Raw genomic sequence first — 23,796 nt, 5'->3', positions numbered from 1 at the left:
CCTACCTACACAATTAACACTATGACCTTTAAAGACAGTCATATGTGAGATACTGACTCACAATAAAATAAGTCATAATAGAAGGAATAATGTTATCACATTTCTTAAGAAAATCTTTATTTTATAATACAAGCTTCTTTAGAAATTAAGAACTATATAATAAAAACCTGTACCAAATATTTTCAGTGACCGCAAATGTATCTATGTCATTCATTATGCAACATGAATATTTATTTTTAAATTATAGTTTCAAATCCTACTGTTAGACTAACCTAAAACACGCAGAAAGTAGCTTATCTCATCTGAACCATGAGCATTATTCACTGAGCAGCTGTAATTGCCTTGTTGTTGACGCTGTATGTCAGAGATGTGGAGAGAGCCATTTGTTTGTAAGTGAAAAGGGTCACCCATGATTGGTTTTCCTTCAGTACTAAACCATGTGCGTTCTGGAGGTGGAATACCAACAGCGAGGCATGGAAGGAGAACAGAGCCACGTCTACGCACTGAAATTGTCTCACCAAAGGAGATGATGCCAGCTGCAACTGTAGTAAGAAATGTGTTCTTTAAATGTACCCTTCAGGAATGCAAAGAAATAGAATACTTTCCTGATATAGTACAATAAGAAAATACTACTCAAAAATTTAATATTCCATATTCTGCTTTATCAAGGGTTGCCAGATTTTCTGTTTCAAAATAAGATAAGGAGTACTTAATTCTAACTCTCTGGTAACAACCCAAAAATTCAACACCATCGGCATGACTTCCTGACGCTTTAAACTTTCAAAGGACTAATTTAATCTCTGCGGAGATACCGGGGTTATTTTTGCTACGCGATTCTCTATAGGTCGGCATCTTACATGAATGCAACTATCGCATAACAGCAGAGAAGCCTGTACACATCAATCACATGAAAGAATCGCAGTCAATCGCGGTGACCAACGAATTGCCGATTGTAAGTGTATAAAATATATTTTTTAAATTTCCTTTATTTTATTTTCGTTATTTCAGAGCTTTAAATGAAATGCCATTATATTACTCGTCAATGTTTGGGTGCTGGGAACGCATGTCATTGACTTCCCATTGATTGTAATAATAAATGAATTTCAATTTATGCTGATTCTGTTTATGCCGGTTCGTCCAGGAACGCATCCCCATCGTAAATCGAGGGCTACCTGTACAAAATTGGTGAAAAAGACAGTGGAAAGCAATTCAGCACTGTGGCTGATTATGGTGTGATTGCTTCTTTAATATAGAATAAGGAATATTAAAATGATACATTTATAAGTACTTCATTAAATTTCAACTGGTTCCATTAAAATTAATTGTGAAGGGTAAGTTATGCCTTAGATATTAATAAAACTTTCACATACTGGACTAACAGTATTAATGATTTCTGTTTAGTTAGCGTCATAAGACACATTGTACCATAACAGGAGGAAATATTTTATATAATTAAAAGTGTACCTCTATTATTGATGGTGGCATAAACTACAGGAGTACTCTGCCCCTCGCCAACTTGTGTAGATGCTGTTACCCAAAACTCATATGCTTCACCCTTATGAAGGTCATGCACCTCATAATGGGTGTTCATTGGCGGAATGTGTCGCTTCATCAAGTCTCTCTCCTGACCAGCTTTCAGAACTCGCCAATACACACCGTAGCTGGTAAGCTGGCCATTTGAACGTAATGGTTTTAACCAGCTCACTGTTAAGGATGTAGGTGAACTTGCTACAACTTTTATTTTTCTTGGAGGTTCAGGAGCTGGAATGCAGAAAAGTTAATGTTTGTTTAAAATACATTAGTAACAAGTGACGTAATTAAATTTTAATTAATAGACAAGTTTTAGATGGGGAGGTGGAAGACTTCGAAGAACATCCACTGACTGCAATAAGATGCAGACATATTTATTGCATAGGGGTCATCACTCACTGCTGCAGTGCTAAAATATGTGGACTTACAAATATGCCTATAAATCTGCCAAAAGGAAAATATTAAGAAATATTAAAGCCAATATGCAGTCTGTAGTCTTAACTATTACAAACAATTTTATTGGCTCATTGACGTCCAATGATGTCTTACCAGCTTCATCAGTGATGCAGTAGATAGGGTTACTCATAACTCCGTCACCAACATGGGTGTACGCCCACACTTGTATACTGTAGTTTGCATGCTTTTGCAAACCGTGTATCTCGGTGCTAGTATCAGAAGTAACTTTTGATTCTGCTTCAATGTGACCTGCAATAATTAATATAATGTAAGAAGTATGAGCGTGTATACAACTTTAACTTCTGAATGGTGTGTACTGTAAAAAATTCAAATATACTAGGTAAAAAGAAATATTAAACATTAAGTACTAATATATCAACACATGCACAAAAAGAAACTAATTCTAATTTATAAATCAACTTGAAATGTTCATTATATACCTGGAGGCCATTCATCTACATTTTCATAATATACTTTATATCCCTGAATACGACCATTCTGGAAAAGTTGTGGTGGTGGCTGCCAAGTTAGGGCTATGCTCTGCGAACTACGAGGCTGACATTTGATCTCTAATGGAGGTGCTGTTGGCACTAAAAGTACACAAATTATATCAACTAATCAGATTTAAGAGTTTTATGCCAGTAAAATTGTCGAGTTTGTGGTTATTTGTATTAAGACTTCATGGAGTCTAGAAAGAGATTATCACCAATGTTTTAGAGCAAGGCTGCACAACTTGAAAATACAAAATATAAAGTAAAGAAGTCCTACGGGCTGCTGTCTTTTGTTTCCAGTATGATAATTACATTGGTTAAAAGAATGTGAACATTATGCATTAATTATGTTTAAATAAATACATTAATGTGTTATATTAATTACTGTGTTAATTAAATTAAAAGTGCATTTTTATTCTTTCAATTTGATTTTTCGGTGGCCTGGGCACAGTTGAGCTGATTGCCCCTGGGCCAAAGAAAATCCGTCCAAGGGCTGCGTATGGCTCGCGGGCTGCACGTTATGCAGGTCTGTTTTAGAGGAGTCTATTGCCTAAATTTTCTATGCTGAAGATGGTTGTGACAGGTTATTCTAGAACTATGGTAACCACCTAAGGACTATATGGTGTCATAACCTTGAAGACCATAGCCTATATGAAATAATGAAGTAAAAATTTTGTTTTCATCTTGAAACATATCCTTTGTTAGAATTATATGTTTGATTTATTAACGTTCTAATAACACTTCATGTATTAAAAATTTCGACCCTTAAAAGCAGTTTATCTCAATGTAATTTTAAAACAAACAAGGTGATTCCAAAATTTTATATGTTTTTTCCATCTCTTAAATGCATGTTACATGCCCCATCCATTTCACCCACCTTCCTTGAAAGTCAATAACAACACTCACTTTCAGGAAATGTAAATGTGCGACTTAATTACTACTAAAGGAGAGAAGCTTAACGATTTTGTCACTGTGATGATGAATTTTCTGCTTTATAACAAGTTCTTCGAAAAAAAAAAATTTATAACATATTCTGAAAACTCACCATCTTCCAGTGTTTGAGCCACAATTTCAGCAGACATGGGGCCTGGTCCTTTCTCATTGAATGCCTGGATTACTACGCCATATTTACGGTACTTTTTAAGGTCTGTCAGAAAGGCTACTCCAGAGCCACTAGATATAGCTTTCACTGTTGTAAAATTGTAGCCGCTGGGACGGCCTGATCTGAAATTTAAATTTACATTTTTGACATCAGTCTGGATATAATATGATAATACATATTTACTGAAAGCAGTATGGGAATATATTAATTTCTTATATTCATAAATTTTGTGTTCATGAGCAGATATTTGAGTATATTTTGCTACAGTATTGATGAATGAGACATTTTATAGTATAATTTTAAATCAAATTTCCATACTTTACAAGACATCAGTTCAATGGTTTTGATTTTCAAATGCAAACTTCCAGTTGTTGACTGTCTTGTTTCTTTGCTCTAGCACTATGTACAGTCCACAGACCAGGAGAAAAGCCCTGCTAGGAATTCGTTATACGTGCATGCGCAAGATTTTGCGGTGAGTGACGACCCATCCTAAAAGCATTCGTTCCACAACCACTGAACGAACAACAGATGACAGGCTTTCATGTGTTCTAATCGGTACAGCTTTAAGATTAACTCACAGAGGCACAGTGATTTAATCTAGGATATTATCGCAACACCCGCAGAACACATTACAAGTGCGCTCACTACACGCTACTCTTAACTGCTTGATGTTTTTAGTCTGTGTGTAGTAGAGTAAAACTCTGACGTATCGCACTTCCCACCAATAGCAGCCCTCTAGTCCACTTGATAGTAAACATTCCCCCTGCACCGCCCCAGAAACGACTTCCCCCTGCAGGTCTTTTCTCCTGGTCTGTGGACAGTATATTAAAGATTATGCATTAATATTTTATTTAGTATCCTCACCCATGTTCTCGGTAGCCCACGTAGTAACCGAGTATTTCACCATTCCACAAGTGCTGGAGAGGTGCAGTCCATGTGACACGTAATGAATCGGAAGCAGTGGCTGTGACAGCCACAGCTTGTGGTTCACCTGTTGGAGTCTCACCCTCTGTACGCAACATCACCGGCTCACTGGGTTCACCTTCTCCTAGCTCATTTTCTGCCAGCACTCGAAACCGATACATTGTGGCTGGGAGCAGGCCCGTAACCACTGCTATCAGGTCTGTCCCAGCCACCACATTCTGCCATCCTTCAGATAAATCTGAAACCAAAAACACAGATCTACATGAATGCTAAAAGAACTAAAATTTCCACTTTCAATAATGCTTTTATTTCTAATAACTTACATGTTTATCTTCAAAATTTATGACTTAGAAGACAATGTCAACTGTATTCTTTTATACCATCCATACAATACATTTCTTATAATGTTGGAGATCATGAAAAGTAGGCGAATCCAGTTCAAGGACTAGAGGATTGAAAAATCATGCACTTAATATCACTATAATGGCCATTTCTGAGGTTTCTCAGAAATATTTACATTCTAATTCCAATTTGTATGAACAGATGCCAGTAACTTTCATCTTACTGTGGATTGCATTAAACTGCAGACTCGTTTCTCTTATAGAGAAGTATGAATAGTAATACCATTTCACATACTGCTGTAGAAAATTATTTATTGTGTGTTATTGTAAACTGGCTGGCCATTAAAAACATACAAGAAATAAATACATCAAGATAAAAAACGTACAGACAACATCTTCATACTCACTGATGTGAGACAAATAAATAAATATGTAATAAAGATTTTTGTAAGAATGTTGAAAAATGTACATATTTGTAATCCATATTTATTAAGTTTCTTATGTACCAAAAATTTCAATTAAACTTTCACAATCATAGGTCTTAATAGGTCCGAACAATATAAGTTTTCATAAAAGATTTTAGTAAAATATGTGGATTGCATAAGAAGCAGTGAAAGGTTCAATGTCCATTTACTAACGAGAATTAGACTCCTCTTGGTACTGCACCACATACTGCAGGACAGGACTACGGTCATCTCTTGGTGCCAACCATGCCAACTGGACTCTGCGACTGCTGTTATCCACCACACGTAAATCCTGCGGTTGTCCAGGCGCATCTACAATAAGAAAGAGAGATAAAGAAACCTTTTTACAATGGATATAAAATTCGTATTTCACACAAATTATATATAATACAGAATGAATAATAATTATACTGAAAGTTGCAAAAATGTGTCTATTAGCTTCACCATGAAGTGCCTGTCTGTCCACATGTAATGTACAATTCATGAATGGATAAATTAATTTTAATGAAATTAGATACTGAGAAGCTTCATTAAAGATAAAAAATACAAACATGCACAAACCAAAAATATACCTTAATGCTGTCATGAGAATAAATATTCTTTAATTTATTATTTTGGAATTTATTTCCACGACGAACAACATTCCAACATTCATACCTTGAACTTGAAGATGGACAATGCGCTCTGCTCTTCCATATGGATTTTTGGCAGTGCAAGTGAAAGTTCCACTATCTGGTTTGACTGTATCAGTAATGTGTAGTTCTGATAAAAATCCACCCTTTATAGAAGTTCCTTTCACCTCATATCTGCAAATAAAACATATCAGCCGTGCCTTATAAAAATACAAATGACACATTCTTTCAGTAAATCCAAAATTTTACAACTGATATTTACTGTAACTTGTAACAACATCTTTCAGTACATCTTTATGAAAATGTATGATTTAGAAATTATTTCAAAATTCTGTTTTAAATTAATAGAACATTCCTTGTGTTCTGACATGACTTATCTGGCTCTTTACCTGGGTTGAAGAGGAGATGGAAATCTTATTCCCTCACGTTGCCACTCAATACTCATGGGTCCATCTCCTACTGCTTGGCACTGCAGGGTCTGAGATGAACCTCGACGGACACTAGACTGAGCTGACTTTGTTTCAAATTCTGGTGGAACTGAAGAAAAGATACAGAGACTACATTATTCTAAAGTGGAATGCCATAATTTTTAATTTAAAAAGACAGAACTTTAGATAAATGGCATTAACATCTAAAAATGGAAGTAGAGTAAAAATAATTTGTATGAAGCTTAATAAGCAAACATGTTTACATTCATTTTTGTATAGCCATGATTACTGAAACAGTAAATTCAATCTAAATAAAAATATTTCTCTGTCCATTTATCCATGCACCTCTCAATAACACAGTTCACTGACTTTACCTTTCTTGGCCATGCAACTGGTTGCATGTTGCAATAGCAACTTTAACATAACATTAGATACAATTGTATAAATATTTTATGTAAATAAAAGTCCTATAATTATTAATCACCTAGGAGTTCAACAATCATATAAAAAAATCAGGTTTTCATTCAAGCAATGCTTTTCAGGAACGAATTAACTATGCAAATTGAGAAATTATTGTATCAGTCAGATATAAACCCTTTAGCCAGGATAGCCGGCAAAACACAGGAATAGGACGCAAATAAAATATTTATATCAATAGAAAAGGTATTATCATCATCATCATCATCATCAAACTGTCATGGCTTCTCCATAATATAAACAGAAATAAAATTTTAACCAATTATGGGAAATATTCAGAGTTTTTTTCCTGTTCATAATGGTAGAGTTTTTCAAATTGAAAATTCCCATGACATTCTTACCATGTACAACTAGAGAGACAACTGAGCTGAGACCTGCTCCAACGCCATTGGTTGCTTCACATAAGTACTGGCCTTGGTGCTCTCGTGACACAGGGTGGATGAGCAGTGTCCCATTTGGAAATATCTGTACACCTCTACTGTGGATTGACAAGTCCTGGTATTCGCTCGGCTGCCTTCCTGGACCCAAATTACCTGCATTATCCACGCTATTTGATTCAAGAAATCCAACTGAAATAGCGTCATGATGCAAACCACAAAGAGGAAAGTGCCAAGTTTTATTACATACCAGTTTTCCAATTCATAAATTAGGTTTAATTATTAAAAAAAACATGTAATAATGAATCACTGACTGTAGATCAATACGGTGACACTGTGTTGGTTGGTCAGACTCATTGCACACCGTAATAATGGTGGGTATGAAGATGATTTTTGGAATGTTATACTATATAGTCTCAAAGAAATACAATGACATTTCAAAGGTGCCTCATCATCCTGATTATGAAGGCAGTAAGTATCTCTGAAACGAGATTACATGGCCTGACATCCCAGAAGATAGTCGTCTCCATAATTGTGTTTGGTCGTGAAACAATGGTGAAATCTGTCTAGGAGGACAAATTGAAGTACCAGAAAATAAAGCAGCACCAATCACTATTTTCACTGCAAATCCCACCATGGACTGCACAATGACAGAACCTGGCTTCTGCAGTAAAAGCCAGCACGTAATCTCCTGGGGACATGTGGCTTCAAGCTGCAGACAGGGGATTATATATTCAATGTCTTTGTCCAAGGTATGCACAAAAATATCTGTACCAGATGTAACTGAAGACTGAGTTAAGAGCCAAATTATATAGTTGTTTATTATTATGAGATTATAAAGTACTTAGCTTAATTTGTAAAGAATATATACTGACAATTTCAAAGACGTAAAATTTTAAATTTTAGTTCTTAATTTCTAACAAGTCTAGTATTATTTTCATTACCCTTTGAGCAAATTTTAGCACAGAGAGAAGGCTAATAAATGTCATCGCTCGTAATTAAAGGTTAATATTTTCTGTACTGAGTTGTCACTCGAATTTCCTCCATTTATTGTGATTATAAATGTAAATGCAACTTAAAATACAGCAAATTCAAATATGTTTTCCAGGGTGTAAATCTTCTGACAAGAGATTAAATGTTTAATAAACTGAAAATTAAAAAATATCAACCCTGACTTAATTTGCTTTGAATGGATTTAAAAACTGTTGGCATGAACCTATCTTTCCTTACATAGGACTGTAATCCAATTTTCCAGATATCAGTCTGAGTTTTGAAAGAGAGCCTCTTGTAAGGTTAATTTATTTAAATATGTGATAACTTACTAGGTACAATAGCAAATTACTTTGTTTGAATTTAAATATGCTGGACATAGTGTTTTATAATGCAAAATGGCTTCTCACCAATTACTTTTCTCCAAGTTTGAGTAGGGGCTGGGAAACCTTCAGCTTGGCAATGGAAGACAGCTGAATCATCCCTGGTAACATTTCGATCCCTTGGCTCCGAAATCCAGCGTGGTGGTACTGTAATATTGTAATTAATGTAAGAAGATAATTTAAAGTACCATTTTTTTAAGTTTAAGTTTTATTTCAGTTTCCATCAAACACACCCACTTTATTCTGATGCAATTGACAAACCTGTGGACCATTTCCATTCAAATATATTATTACCAATTTTAATATGACAGAATATTATAAGAATTCTTCAAGCAATTCTGAAGTTACTTTTCTGTAAACTGGAAATATATAATATTAATATTATAATCCCTAGACTTTTATTTTTATCTAATATCCTAGCAGACTTTAGCACTGATAAATGAGTGAAATTAGATTACAATTGTGCATAAAAATAATTTTGAGCAGAAAATCATATTTAAGTGTAGTATTTTATATATGATTATGTAAAGCAGGCACACAACTACAGGCTACAGCAATCATCACAATAAAGCGACACGGTCAACTATGAGAGAAACTTCTCAGCCAATTGTGTCCACACGCCTCCTACAGTGATTGCGCCAATACCATGGCCTACCGTGCAACCGAGCTGGGATAGATTTGGATTTCATGTGAAGATGGAAACAAAGAGAGAGAGACAGAGTGACAGTGAAAGTGTAAAAGTAAATAAACCAAGGCCAATGTCCCAGATCTCTATGCATCCTAGCTAGATACCAGTGGCACTTAAATGAGAAACTGTAATGCTGGTACAGTACTGGCATGTGAGAGGATTCTTACTGTCACTTTGTCATTGAAACATTAATTTATCCACATATTATTGATGTAATATTTAAAATGTTTGGCATTTACAACTAACGTTTGATTCAGCTGCGTAGATGTCATTCTGACTTCAGATTTCAATTAAGAATGGCATAGACAACCCTGAATTCATGAACATTCACACTAGACTAAGAATAATAGCAAGTTTACAATTAAATTATATGTTGATCTAGAAGAGTACAGCAAAGACAACAAAGTTTTTTTGTTAGAAGTGTTTTATAATTTAAAAATTTCAGTAACTCATTCAAATATCAGAAAACAAGAAATTAAAATATTACATGACTATAATCAAACACAAACTGAGAAGAAATGCTTCCGTTTCTAATCAAAACTGGCTTGAAATGATTTTCAGAAATATAGTTCTTAGTTTCTAGAACTAGAGTGGATGTTGATCTGGGGCTGCATGGTCATGTGCATTTGACAAAGCCATCAAGCGGTGCTGTTGGTAAGTGCACGCGAGATGGAGGATCTGGTGGATGGACTGACAGGATTCGCGTCCCACACGAACGATCCGGTGCAGTGGTGCGGACATCAACCCACAAGTGCAGCCAAGCGAGTTCCGGTACCTTCCGTTATGTTACGTCACGTTATGTTGCATTCTGTTACATCACGTAAGGTCACGTCTCGTTATGTCACGTTACGTTATGTTACATCATGTCACTTTGTAATGTCAGCCTTCTTCATGTCATATGCAACTTCTTTACATAAAGTGGAAACTACAGAGAATGGTGGTTTGCTATTCAGTTGCACTTTTGATGAAATGTCATTAGAATGAGAAACTTCTCAGGCATTATCCATTATTCTAATTTTAATTAAAAAAATATATGCTGGAAATAGGAATCAGTTTCTATTCTCAAAACCTACTCTGCTTTGCCCACTCGACAGAGCTTGTTCCTGACAGCAACAGATTCCAGTCTCTGAAAAATCATTTGTAATTAAAGTGAATAAAACAGAAAATATACATGAAGTTTGTCATTGTAATTTCAGAGGGTACTTAATGAGTTAAAGATGAGCAGAAATATATGCAATGAACTGAGGAGGATAAGTGAGGAAGTGATTATGTGTTACTTCACACCAATGGAAGGCAGGTTTAAAGAACATTACCATGTTAAAGGACACTTACCAATTGGTATTTCCCCATTAAATGGTAATCCATGTGACATTTCAAAAATGTATACAGCTTACTTGTTAATCTGTAGTTATTCAATGATTCCCTCTCAACTGAAAATGTTATATAGAAACAACTATGACGGGAGGATAAATATATACAGATAGCTGGAAAAGTTGGACGGAGGAAGTGTTTGTGGGTTATTTCAAGGTACATTTACTTGGTACACTGCAGAAAACTGTGAGAAAATTTCAACATGAAACTTGATAAATCCACTATTGTGCTAACCTGTTCAAGAGACTGAGTGTGCATATGGTACATGCAGTGGGATGTAGCGTGATAATGATGACAGTGACGCCACATGACGTAACGTGAATGTCATAACGTGACTAAACGTGACGCTGGTGCCGAGTGCCAGTGTGCGGTGAGTTGTGAGGTGCGACACTCAACCAGTCACGTTCATTTCGTTACGTTACCACTGACGACCAGCTGTGCTGTGACACTCGCAGTCTTGGCTGGGTTGCCGGCAATGCACGTGTAGTTGCCCGCATGTGCCCGGCTCACGCGAGGAATGGCGAGTGTGCTAGAGAAGTCGTCTTGCATCACCTGAATGCCTAACTCGAGCGGAAGCGTACCGCCATCCTTGAGCCAGCGAAGTGTCAGAGGTAGGTCACCCGCTTGGATCACGCATTGTACCTGCGTGCGAACGCCCTCGATAAGTTCGCCGAACGTGAACGGACCTATCCTAGGAGGAACTGGAAGAAGAGAGCGGGGATTGAAAATCTGATGGCGATGTTGAAGAGCCAACACACATCGTCCAGCCCAGGGAGAAAACTGAAACAAACTGTGGGAATTCCAGATGGCTGGACGATGTTAATGGCTGATTACCGTTCACCAGAAGCCTGGAGGAATGAGAGGCCTGGGCTGCTGAGTTGGTAGCCAGGCATGTGTAGTTTCCAGCATGATGAGGCCTTAGACTCTCGATGCTCAGTGAACTGGTGAACTCTCCCAGCTGCTGGACATTCACATCTGAATCCAAAGGTCCCCAATCCTTCCTCCACTCAATGGTAAGGGGTAGGTCCCCATTCGTAACAAGGCATTGAACACCAGCACGATTTCCCAGATGTAGATCCATTTGAAAGGCGAATGGGGATATTTTTGGAGGTACTGTAACACAAAGAACTTGCAGCGCTGGTTGCAAACAAATGTATGTAGTGGGAAGAACATCAATTGTTTCTTCCATATTGTATGTGCTTTGGTAAGTGTATTTATGCATATTAACTTTATCAGCTGAACAAAAGAACTGAAAACAACATTATAAATTAAAATATGAACAGGGTGATCATGTGACAGAAATATAATGATCTATTTTTACTCCCTCAGCTACAAATTAATTCTGTTGTCAGACAACACACAGTGTAGCTTGGAATTGATTTTGTAATTTAATATGGGCATACTCTAAATGTCTGTCTGTAACTAATGGAAGATAAAGTAAAATAAAATAAATATCTGATTTGTGTAACTCAAATAATTCCAGACTTCCACAGTGTAAATAATCTGACAACGTAGATTTTCATGTTTCAGATATTTTTGTAATGTTTTATTTCACATAGAAATAATAATTAATCTAAGAAACCAATTTAAAAAGTCTATAATTCACTGAAATAATTTATATATTTTCAAAAATGTTGAATAAGTGTAAAGGAAACTTATTAAGAGATGACATATCACTTACCAGAGTTAACAACTTACACATACCAATAACATTTAAATTTGTGCAGCTCTTGGTCCTTTGCTGCTTAAATTATAAATCATATAATACGGATCTGACTTGAATTTAATATATAATATATAATTACAAGTTTCATATATCCATATTCGAAAGCATACGAGCCAGTCTGTAAGCTATGACCTTACAGCAGGAGTGTGCAACCTTCAAAGAGGGCAGACTATGTTAGAAAATGTAAATGTTATCACAGAACAATTTGCTAACACTTAATATAAATTCTCTGTCTCTTATTAGCCATTTTACAGTATTTTATAAATTTATTTTACAAAAAGATAACTTCTTACACTACTTACAATACTTCACTAAATTACACTGTCGCAGAAGACAATAATAAATGTAACTCTGATGGAAGCATTGCCCAAGTTCTGAAATTGAATGCTTACGAAAAGACGAAGGAAAGTGCACCGGGATGACACAAACTATCTGTTTTTTCCCCCCGTAACTACAAACTGGCTGTTAGCAACAAAGAAAAAGTTTAGATATCCGTAACATTTCCGTGTGGCAGCGTAAGCCTGTTCGAGTTTTGAGAAATTCTTCCGTCCTGACTAACGACCTACTTTCTTGTTGGTCGAATGTGCAAAGTTGTTATGAAAATTCTAACCGTACAATGAGATTATGTGAATCTGAGTAGAAAGGCCGATTTACTAAAACATAAGGAGCAATAATACAATTTAAAAATTAAAATTAAAGACAGTGTTTTTAATAAACCATCTATGGGTTTGCTTACTTTAAAAATACAATCCATAGGTAAGAGGTTGTATGTACCTGCATTATAACAATATTATAATTAGAGTTATAATGCTTAACTACTTCTTGAATTAAATATATAAATATGGTAAATTTAAAAATATTTCAGCATCACAGTTTATATCCATGTCTCTGAAAATTATTGTGTAATAAAAACTTGAAGAAAAGCACATCACTCAGAGAATGTAGGTTATATTTTTATTAAAATTTCTATAATTATGTACCTAATTATTTCCCAATGGATTTTCCTTTCCAATCTTGTGACATTCACATTCTAACATGGCTATGTTCTGGGTTGTAGCACCATGTAGTCTGGTAGACATTCACTCATCACCTTTATGATGGAGGCATCAGGGACCTCTGAACCACTGGTAAACTTCTACCAGACTACACAGCGCTACAACCACCCAGAAGACAGCCATCTACGTACTCACCACCATGAGAACCTCACATCCTACTTATTCGTATTCTACGTGAATAGAATTATAATAATGTTGATTTCATATTGAATTCCGTATCATATAGAGGCCTTTGCCACAGGTCACATGCCGACTTTAAAAATAATGAAGATTTCTGTCTTCTGGGTTGTTGCGCTGTGTAGTCCGGTCGGTGTTTACCAACGTTTCAGATTCATCACCTTTATGACGGAGGCATCAGGGACTTCTGAACCACTGGTAATCTTCTACCAGACTACACAGCGCTACAACCACCCAGAAGACAGAAATCTTCAGACTCACCGCTCAACCTCAAATTTTAAAAATAATGTGTGCCTTCTCATTGGATATGTCTAAAATGCCATTAATAAAGGAACTGTTAACAAGTTTGATGTTATAAAATTTGGTTAATAATGCTCATCCCTTTTTAAGGTATGTCTGAAAAATTGCAAATGTTTCAGTGACACGAACCTGTCATCAGTTATGTGAGCTCTTAGACTCACTGTAATTAGAAGTACAGCAGAACATGGTCTACGCTACCTATGACATTGAGAGGAAGTGTCTGTGTGGCCGAGCGTCCCTGCTTGTTGGACGCCGTGCATCGATATATCCCACGGTCAGGATCACTCTGCACATTTTCCAATAAGAGCGTGCCATTGGGAAATACCCGCTGTCGTCGGTTCAGCGGAAGACGTCTTCCATCTGAGAAGCGTTTCAATCAGAGCAGTAAATTTTACAACAACCATAACATTTTTCTAAAGATAAAATTGCACACTTATGTGAATTACGCTATAACACATCTTGAATATATTCATTTTATGGAGAATCAAATGATTCCTTGATGTCTTTAAGCAAATCAAACACTTTTCACAAATGTGAAGGTAAAGCAACAAATTCTTAAGAGCCGGCATAGCTCAGTCAGTATAGTGACTGGCTACGGGCTGGACGACCGGGGTTCGATCCCCGATGGGGGCAGGATTTTTTCCTCTAGCCTCTGGGGTCCACTCAGCCTCCTCTACAATGGGTACCGGGGGTTCTTTCCCGGGGGTAAAGCCGGCCGGGGCGTGATACTGACCACTCACCCCCATCTAGTGCCGAGGTCAAGGAAGAGAGGAGCTATACCTGCACTACCCCCAAGTGCCTACATGGCGTTAGTGGGACGATTTACTTACTTATAAATATGTGACGTACTTAAAATATTAAGTCGCAACTAAACTTTATTTGAAGTTGTAACTTATTTTTTTATTTTGTTCTTCTTGGAAGAGTCAGATTTCAGAAATCACTTAAACACTGCGAAAAGAGGAAAAGTTGACTTACCTTTCTGCCAGAGAATTGAGTCAATGGGATAGCCGGCCACTGGACAGGCCACATAGAGAGGTTCTCCTGCTACAGCCGAGATGTTGGGCATCGGCCGAATGTAAGGGAGGCCTGAAAAAAAAAAGTCCCCAGAAGATTCTACATTTACCTTTTGAGTTACTGATATCACCAAATGATTTGCTAATGAAATGTTAATGGTGTATCTACGAACACATTACCATACTTACAAAGTTACATTAAATCTCAATTAAAATTCAGTAATATTACTTCTTTCAACAATTAAAGAACAGTAATATAATTTTTTAATAGTCTTATTCATGTTTCCTGTACGATAAGGAAATCTGAATGCAAGAGACCACTCGGAAGACCTTGGTATAGATGGTAGAATAATTTTAAATGGATTTCAGATAAACAGGATTTGGGGGTGTAGACTGGATTCGTCTCCCTCAGGATAGTAGCCTTTGATGGGTTCTTGTACAAACGGTAAACACGGTAATAGATCTCCGGGTTCCATAAAAGGAACGTCGTATCTCATGACTGTCTGAGAGCACTGTAAAGTTTCTCACGAATAAATCTGCCACGTGCGAGTAAATTACTGTGATTCCATAATATTTTAATTCGAAAGATTTATTAGCTCTTAACATCGTACAGCGTAATTACAAGATATGAAGTTCCAGAACTTCGCTCTCTCTTTGTTTAATTCCACATCGTCCTTATTACAAGCAACTAACGAACGTCTGTTTTTATTTGCGTTATTTATTAGCCCAATAAATTAGCATCATCAGCAAAAATCTGGAGCGGAAATGTCTCACTAAATTAAAATCCCCCTTAATTTTCATGATTCTTCTTAATAGGGATTTTTAAATGAAAGCAATGATAATATTAAATCAGATGCAAGGCTTTCTATAAACAGTAGCAATAATAGACTATTTTAACTGCTGTAAAAATGTTTGATTTCGAATTCAAAAATCTGGCAACAAGGTTTGTTCTCTTCAGCGAATTTTTGTTACGGCAAATCCAAAGAAAATTTTATAAGATATAATGTCTTTATTACCATGTTACTATCGTCTTCGAAGAAACGAGATGTAAAATCTTCAAAAACAGACAATTAACCATGTAATTGTGTAGCCATATAATCATGTCTTCAATAATTTCCTTGCAAGAATTTTGCAGCGCGTCGTACGTACTGCAATGAATATCGCAGCTGAGCTGTTGGCACTCCTGCTTAATAACAGGAAAAGTAGCATTCAAGGGCGTTGCTGAAAACGCCCGTAACTGTGCAGGATTTCTTCCAATCATCCACAAGAACAGGGCGACGTTCAACTGTTAACAACAGCCAAACGCTTTGTTAAATCATCTGTTGACTGTCAATACATTCTAAGAGTCGTCGTGTAGTCCGAACCAGTCGACGAATCCACCAATCGCAGGCCTCTCAAACACTAGGATCGCGTGTTAGACGAATCGCTGTGTGTTTATCGCGTGTTTTATTACGATATTTTACAAACGCTGTCCGGTGAATATGACTGTCTTCTGGAATGTTTCACCGCGTACTCTAGCAGCTATTGAATGACCTGATGATGGTGACACTAAGCACCTCTGTAACGTCGGTCAACAGCTACACGGCGTAATATGCAATATCCCAGAAGACAACCATCTTCTTATTGGCTAGGGTTAAATTAACTGCGGAATCCTTGAAATTTCACCAGCGAATCAGACATGAAACCTCTACTCACCGTACACCCTCATATCCGCCGAGTGGCTCACCTCACCCACTCGGTTTGTCGCAGTACACCGGTAGATACCGCCATCTTCAACCTGGACGTTGCTGATATTCACGTGACTGATGACGTCACCGTGAAGAGTGACGTATTGACCAATAACAAACCTGCAGCGGAAAGCAACGCAGGTCATTATTCGTGCGAGTAACATTCAAAAGTTTCTATATTCTTGGCTGATTCTAGGATGCGTTTGTTTCCCCATGTCCCTATTATTAGTACAGGAACAGGAAAACTGTTTTATCGAGGTCCCGAATTTGCATCAGTTGCAGTTTGAAATGCAATACATATGTTAGCTCAATTTGCATAATTTCACATAAAACGTTTCGAAATTAATAGAAACTTTGTCTGAGATAAGGGCTCTGATGGCGGTAAAGATGTCAAGATGTCTTCTTCGTTGCAACTCCATGTGAACAGACTGAATACCTGAAGATGGAGGTAGTGTGGACTTCTGAAACATTGGTATCAACCAACAAGTCCACACAAAGTTACGATCCTGCAATATTCTTCCATTAGAAACTAGTAAAGTTAGGGATTTATGCAAAATGTTTCTCAAATAGTGGATAGCGATCCATTTCCTAGATGTGAATCTTGTATATAGATGCCTTTCCTCCTGGGACACCCTGTATAAAGCTTCAGTTACTTTAAAAGAAGTACGTGGATGCCTTTGTCTGTATTTCCTTATGCTGTATGTATATATCCAGAATGTAATAAGTTAGCTATTGTGCTCATCCACGGTAAGTGAACGTCATTTTGTTCGTTCAAATTAATGTCTGGACGTGACACCTTTCAGTGATAATCTAGATATGCTGTTATTATCTCGCGTTCCTCCAACCACGGTTCCTTAGTATTGCTGCTTTAAGTGAGAGAGAACAGTTAGATGCATTAAGTAAATTACGTCAGAACTATGTCACGTCAAAGCTGCGAGGCAGGCTGGCATGAATAAATAAGCACATGCAGAATGAGCTTGTTTGCTTCCTTACAGAAAACTCACTCCGATTGAAACCACAACGACACGCCTAAAATATTCAGAATTTCTAACACGTTACGACACAAATAATTCCAAAAATCTCAATTTATCAGGCTTTAACCCTTTAAACGCCACGGTGGTCTAGCGGTTAGAACGCTGGCCTTGTAATCCTGGGGGGTCTCGGGTTCGATTCCCGGCGGTGCCCGAATTTATAACTTGTGCTGGGCAAGGCCGTGGTCTAGGCAACACGGAGTTTTCCTCCGGAGGCTTCCCGGTTTCTCCGTGGCATCCCAACAATTACTCCATTCACACACAGAAGAAGGCAATGGCAAACCACTTCTGGATCATCTGCCAAGAACGTATATGAACAGGTCCCAGTCCGAGAAAAGGATGGAAGGATCCTGTTCATATGGACCTGTCGTCAGACACAACACTACATAATAATATAACCCTTTAAAATGTAGTTATACCTGCATGTATCACGTAATTCGACAATTACCAAAGCTTCATCTTATGGATTTGAAGTTCTAAGTTACCATAACAGGTCACTCTCCAAAGGAAAGCTGTTTCATAAAAATCGACCAATCAGCGACTATTAACTGATGTTCGTAACAGCTTATGACGACGAACGGACGGACAATCAAATTAAGGAACTACAACATTCAGAAGACGTAATTTTCTGTGTGTAAATCTCCACGTACCTGTCGTTTTGCGGTAGAGGGAATCCGTCCAGATGCCACGTGATATGAGGTGTGGGATTCCCCGTCGCGATGCACTTCAGCGACACAGGAGGTCCTGGCTGCATGGTCTGGTGGATGAATTTGTACAGAAGTTGAGGTTGAGCAGCTACAATGCAAGAAATATACCTTACCTTAAAAATGTAATTGGAGCACATCTGGGATTCCTTAAAAAAGATTTATGCGTATTATCTATTTTCGTAACACGAAACACGAAAATACACCTCGTGGGCACTCCACGGTGCACGAGCACCTATGCGTCTGTCTTCCATCCAACATTACGAAAGTTGAGGCTGAAAGTTCGTAAGTAAACAGCATAAATTATTTTTTCCCATAAGATGACAGGGAATTCTAAACACATTTTCAAATGAAAAATCAAACTGAATTCAGAATGTATTTAATATTGAAGTCCTCTTCGGTTTTTTTTTTCACAGGGCCTACCTGCATGCATCATTTGAGATTAAACATAAAATATTCAAGGCACTGATATACAGGGTGTGCCATTTAAAACGCTTCCCTACAACGATATAAAATAAGAAGTGATCTCAACCAACCCTCCCGGTGACACTCAATCAAAGCTACCTTGGTTACTAGGTTGTTGTAGTGTAACCAAATACCATGGCCGCCAAGATTATCGAACTTACGACTCCACTGATCTTCCAATTACAGAGTTTTACGAAGAATTGGTGGATTCGTATGTGCGAATCGTGTGTCGAAACAGCACTGAAAGCCTCACACAGTTATTAGAGGAAGTCCTGCTTAGGAGAATTTTTACAGGAATGGACTACCATCGGGATATATGCCACGTTATTAAAGACCTCGCACAGATCCTTCTAAACGTTTTGGACAAACACTGTCATTTGGTAGCACAAATTTAAAATGTTTGACTTCAATATGAGCGCTGAAAATATTAAGTTTACAAGTAATCATAGCCTGTAAAACTGTGGATTGGATTGAAGTAGCAATGTCAATTGAATACGGACGACTAACGAAAGGACGCATAATATAAAGCTGGATAGTTAGTTATGAAAGCAGTTAGGGTGTCTCATTTAACAATCAAATATGGCGGACAGTGGGCAATACTTTTAAAATACAACCTCTAACGACAACTAATATTTCTTTCGGGGTAAAGCAAAGCATGAACCATCTTTCCGTGACATGTAATTCGTATGTTTATAATATTTACATTAATACACAAATTCTTAGTGTAAATTAGGCGTAACTGATTTGTCGTCGTCGTCGTAATTTGGAACACGCTGAATATATTCAGGCTGTAGAATACAAAGTAAGGTTCCCTCTAAAATAGAAAAGATTTGAGATGAAGACTTTTCCAGAAGCTTCTTGAATTATTTATTCAGCAAGTTTAAGTTTAATATGGTTCTGGAGATTGAAACTGGTATAGAAGTACGTTGTGTACATACATAAAGAGAACACAGCACCACATACTATTTTCATCTGATGGAAGGCAGAAGATTTTAATAACAGTCCAACTTTGCAGGGCACGTTCTTGTCAAAATTAATTACTCTGGTCTAAAAAAAAACCCTTCATTTTTCAAATAATAAAAGACACAAATATAGTAGCATCAAACATTAAATCTTGCCATTTTAAATCTTGAGATAAGATGCTTCCAGAATATCAGTCTGCATCAAATAAACAGAACGTGGGAAAGGTAAGAACAAAAATTCCTCTTAGCACGTATAATAAATAAAATTTTGTTTTAATATATTTATATTCTCAAATTGACAGTTTCGACTCCGAACAGATCCGAGGTTTAATCGAACGCAGATTTCTCTCGGCTGTTAAAATCTCCTAAATATTATTGCACAGAAATATAACAGTTCCACATCCTTCATCTTCCGGTTCGACATTTGAAATAATTCTTTCATTAAAATTAAATTATTTGGTTATTCCGTCAAATCACAATGTATTTAAAATAAGATAATTAAAATAATTAAAATATCATTCTGTGTTCCATATCGAATAATCGATTTACAATTTACAATCGATTATTCGATATGGAACACAGAATGATATTTTAATTATCTTATTTTAAATACATTGTGATTTGACGGAATAACAAAATAATTTAATTTTAATTTAATAAGTCACAATATGACGCAACTACACTATCTTATAATTCTTTCACCTCATTCGTCAAATCTTAATTACATGAAGCAGATTCTTCCTTGATAAGCTGATAGTCACCCAGCCAGTTAAGAAAGCTCACTTTTATGAAAATGAAGGACACATTGCCGTATTTAGAAAAGTCGCCATCTGTCCCAATTGTGAGCCAGGTGAATCCAATCCAACGTTCCCATCTAACGTTAAATACATTCAATTAATATGACGAGAAAAATATCGGTAAGGAATATAGTCAAGTTAAAATATATAATAAAATTCAGGTCAATACACAAACCTTTATTTGGATGTTAAAATTTAAAATTTAAATGTTAAAATTTTAAATTTTAAATTTGCGCCATTCATCACTATAAGGATGTTACATTAGAGCGCTTTCATTCATTTCACAACATGTTTCGATGTAATACATCATCTTCAGGTGTTGTTTTTTAAAACACCTGAAGATGATGTATTACATCGAAACATGTTGTGAAATGAATGAAAGCGCTCTAATGTAACATCCTTATAGTGATGAATGGCGCAAATTTAAAATTTTAAATTTTAACATTTAAATTTTAACATCCAAATAAAGGTTTGTGTATTGACCTGAATTTTATTATATATTTTAATCAAAAACACAAACATGACGGATGTAAACCTTAAAGTCAAGTTAAAGTTGGTATTTTGTACTTTTTCAATAATCAAGTTAAATTCGTAGTTTGTATGTTTTTTTTTCAGTTTTTCGCTGTCGATTTCTATGGCCTCACCCGGTCCCAGCAGGGTCAGAGGTTGAATTCATCCCATAAATTACGCTGATTCAATGACAAAACATAAAATAACCAACAACCATTTCCATTTTATCGAACATATAAGCATATCGTCCTGTCTCATTTTACGACAACGCAGTCTTTAAAGTAATCATCACGAATTAATTAAATATTTCTGGCCAAAACTTTCGCGGTGAAACATTTCAGAAAAGAAATCAGTCGGCTTACCTCCCAGCCGCAACTGCACCGAACTCTGAGCGCTGTCGTCCTCGCTGCGTACCAGACACTGGTACATACCAGCATCCTCTCTCTGGACCTTCTGGATGACAAGACTCTCCGATCCTGGACCGATGACGTGACCGTCCTTGAGCCAGGTCCGCGTTGCAGTGGGATGTGGGGAGGTACCCGTCACGATACAGATGAGTACTGCTTTGCCCCCTACGTCCACAGTGAGCTGCTTGGAAGGTTGCACGACGACGTTCAAGGGGAAGGTGACGTGTAGGACGACGTCCATGCGTTCCACCCCAGCTGTGTTGTTGGCCACACACACCCAGCGTCCCGCGTCGCCTTCCTCGGCCTGCTGGATTATGAGGCACTCGACGACTCTGTAGATACGGTCGTCTGTCTCGGGAAGAGTGCGTAGTTGGTGATGTTCTTGGCGAAACCACCTGCGGGCAAATCACTGAAATAAACCTAAGTGGCTAACACAAGGAGGCAAGCAAATAAGCTAGTATGTGACGGACTTGCTAAGTGAGAACTGAAGAAGATTTCTGTCTTCTGGGTTGTTGCGCTGTGTAGTCTGGTCGATGTTAACCAGCGTTTCGGAGGTCATACTGCCTCCATCATCAGGGCGATGAGTATGAAGATTTCTGTCTTCTGGGTTGTTGCGCTGTGTAGTCTGGTCGATGTTAACCAACGTTTCAGAGGTCATACTGCCTCCGTCATCAGAGTATGAAGATTTCCGTCTTCTGGGTTGTTGCGCTGTGTAGTCTGGTCGATGTTAACCAACGTTTCAGAGGTCATACTGCCTCCGTCATCAGAGTATGAAGATTTCTGTCTTCTGGGTTGTTGCGCTGTGTAGTCTGGTCGATGTTAACCAACGTTTCAGAGGTCATACTGCCTCCGTCATCAGGGCGATGAAGATTTCCGTCTTCTGGGTTGTTGCGCTGTGTAGTCTGGTCGATGTTAACCAACGTTTCAGAGGTCATACTGCCTCCGTCATCAGAGTATGAAGATTTCCGTCTTCTGGGTTGTTGCGCTGTGTAGTCTGGTCGATGTTAACCAGCGTTTCGGAGGTCATACTGCCTCCATCATCAGGGCGATGAGTATGAAGATTTCTGTCTTCTGGGTTGTTGCGCTGTGTAGTCTGGTCGATGTTAACCAACGTTTCAGAGGTCATACTGCCTCCGTCATCAGAGTATGAAGATTTCCGTCTTCTGGGTTGTTGCGCTGTGTAGTCTGGTCGATGTTAACCGACGTTTCAGAGGTCATACTGCCTCCGTCATCAGAGTATGAAGATTTCTGTCTTCTGGGTTGTTGCGCTGTGTAGTCTGGTCGATGTTAACCAACGTTTCAGAGGTCATACTGCCTCCGTCATCAGGGCGATGAAGATTTCCGTCTTCTGGGTTGTTGCGCTGTGTAGTCTGGTCGATGTTAACCAACGTTTCAGAGGTCATACTGCCTCCGTCATCAGAGTATGAAGATTTCCGTCTTCTGGGTTGTTGCGCTGTGTAGTCTGGTCGATGTTAACCAGCGTTTCGGAGGTCATACTGCCTCCATCATCAGGGCGATGAGTATGAAGATTTCTGTCTTCTGGGTTGTTGCGCTGTGTAGTCTGGTCGATGTTAACCAACGTTTCAGAGGTCATACTGCCTCCGTCATCAGGGCGATGAAGATTTCCGTCTTCTGGGTTGTTGCGCTGTGTAGTCTGGTCGATGTTAACCAACGTTTCAGAGGTCATACTGCCTCCGTCATCAGAGTATGAAGATTTCCGTCTTCTGGGTTGTTGCGCTGTGTAGTCTGGTCGATGTTAACCAACGTTTCAGAGGTCATACTGCCTCCGTCATCAGAGTATGAAGATTTCTGTCTTCTGGGTTGTTGCGCTGTGTAGTCTGGTAGATGTTAACCGACGTTTCAGAGGTCATACTGCCTCCGTCATCAGAGTATGAAGATTTCTGTCTTCTGGGTTGTTGCGCTGTGTAGTCTGGTAGATGTTAACCAACGTTTCGGAGGTCATACTGCCTCCGTCATCAGAGTATGAAGATTTCTGTCTTCTGGGTTGTTGCGCTGTGTAGTCTGGTCGATGTTAACCGACGTTTCAGAGGTCATACTGCCTCCGTCATCAGAGTATGAAGATTTCTGTCTTCTGGGTTGTTGCGCTGTGTAGTCTGGTCGATGTTAACCAACGTTTCAGAGGTCATACTGCCTCCGTCATCAGAGTATGAAGATTTCTGTCTTCTGGGTTGTTGCGCTGTGTAGTCTGGTCGATGTTAACCGACGTTTCAGAGGTCATACTGCCTCCGTCATCAGAGTATGAAGATT

General features: G+C 37.8%; 1 protein-coding gene across 4 annotated transcripts in view; it reads right to left on the bottom strand.

Moving 5' to 3' along the window:
- Positions 1-23,796, bottom strand: part of LOC110832576 (cell adhesion molecule Dscam2-like) — a 188,642-nt gene that overhangs the window by 10,586 nt on the left and 154,260 nt on the right. The window contains exons 6-22 of one of the 4 annotated variants that reach the window (XM_022069706.2): positions 21,484-21,923; positions 18,334-18,478; positions 16,621-16,772; positions 14,888-14,998; positions 14,111-14,272; positions 11,077-11,355; positions 8,623-8,742; positions 7,187-7,378; positions 6,330-6,477; positions 5,966-6,114; positions 5,483-5,620; positions 4,444-4,741; positions 3,523-3,701; positions 2,427-2,576; positions 2,080-2,235; positions 1,465-1,761; positions 273-542 (exon numbers count right to left, since the gene is read on the bottom strand). In XM_022069706.2, coding sequence (XP_021925398.1) covers positions 273-542; positions 1,465-1,761; positions 2,080-2,235; positions 2,427-2,576; positions 3,523-3,701; positions 4,444-4,741; positions 5,483-5,620; positions 5,966-6,114; positions 6,330-6,477; positions 7,187-7,378; positions 8,623-8,742; positions 11,077-11,355; positions 14,111-14,272; positions 14,888-14,998; positions 16,621-16,772; positions 18,334-18,478; positions 21,484-21,923 — 3,386 coding nt within the window. Of the gene's footprint in view, positions 1-272; positions 543-1,464; positions 1,762-2,079; positions 2,236-2,426; positions 2,577-3,522; positions 3,702-4,443; positions 4,742-5,482; positions 5,621-5,965; positions 6,115-6,329; positions 6,478-7,186; positions 7,379-8,622; positions 8,743-11,076; positions 11,356-11,488; positions 11,768-14,110; positions 14,273-14,887; positions 14,999-16,620; positions 16,773-18,333; positions 18,479-21,483; positions 21,924-23,796 lie in introns of all 4 variants that reach the window. The other 3 variants (XM_022069705.2, XM_022069707.2, XM_087356044.1) reach the window with 3 other exon arrangements.

The sequence above is a fragment of the Zootermopsis nevadensis genome, unplaced genomic scaffold (genome assembly GCF_977971745.1).
Source record: "Zootermopsis nevadensis isolate Lab colony 2312 unplaced genomic scaffold, Znev_1.0 Znev_ptg000025l, whole genome shotgun sequence".
Taxonomy (NCBI): domain Eukaryota; kingdom Metazoa; phylum Arthropoda; class Insecta; order Blattodea; family Termopsidae; genus Zootermopsis; species Zootermopsis nevadensis.
This window is presented reverse-complemented; position numbering and strand designations above follow the sequence as displayed.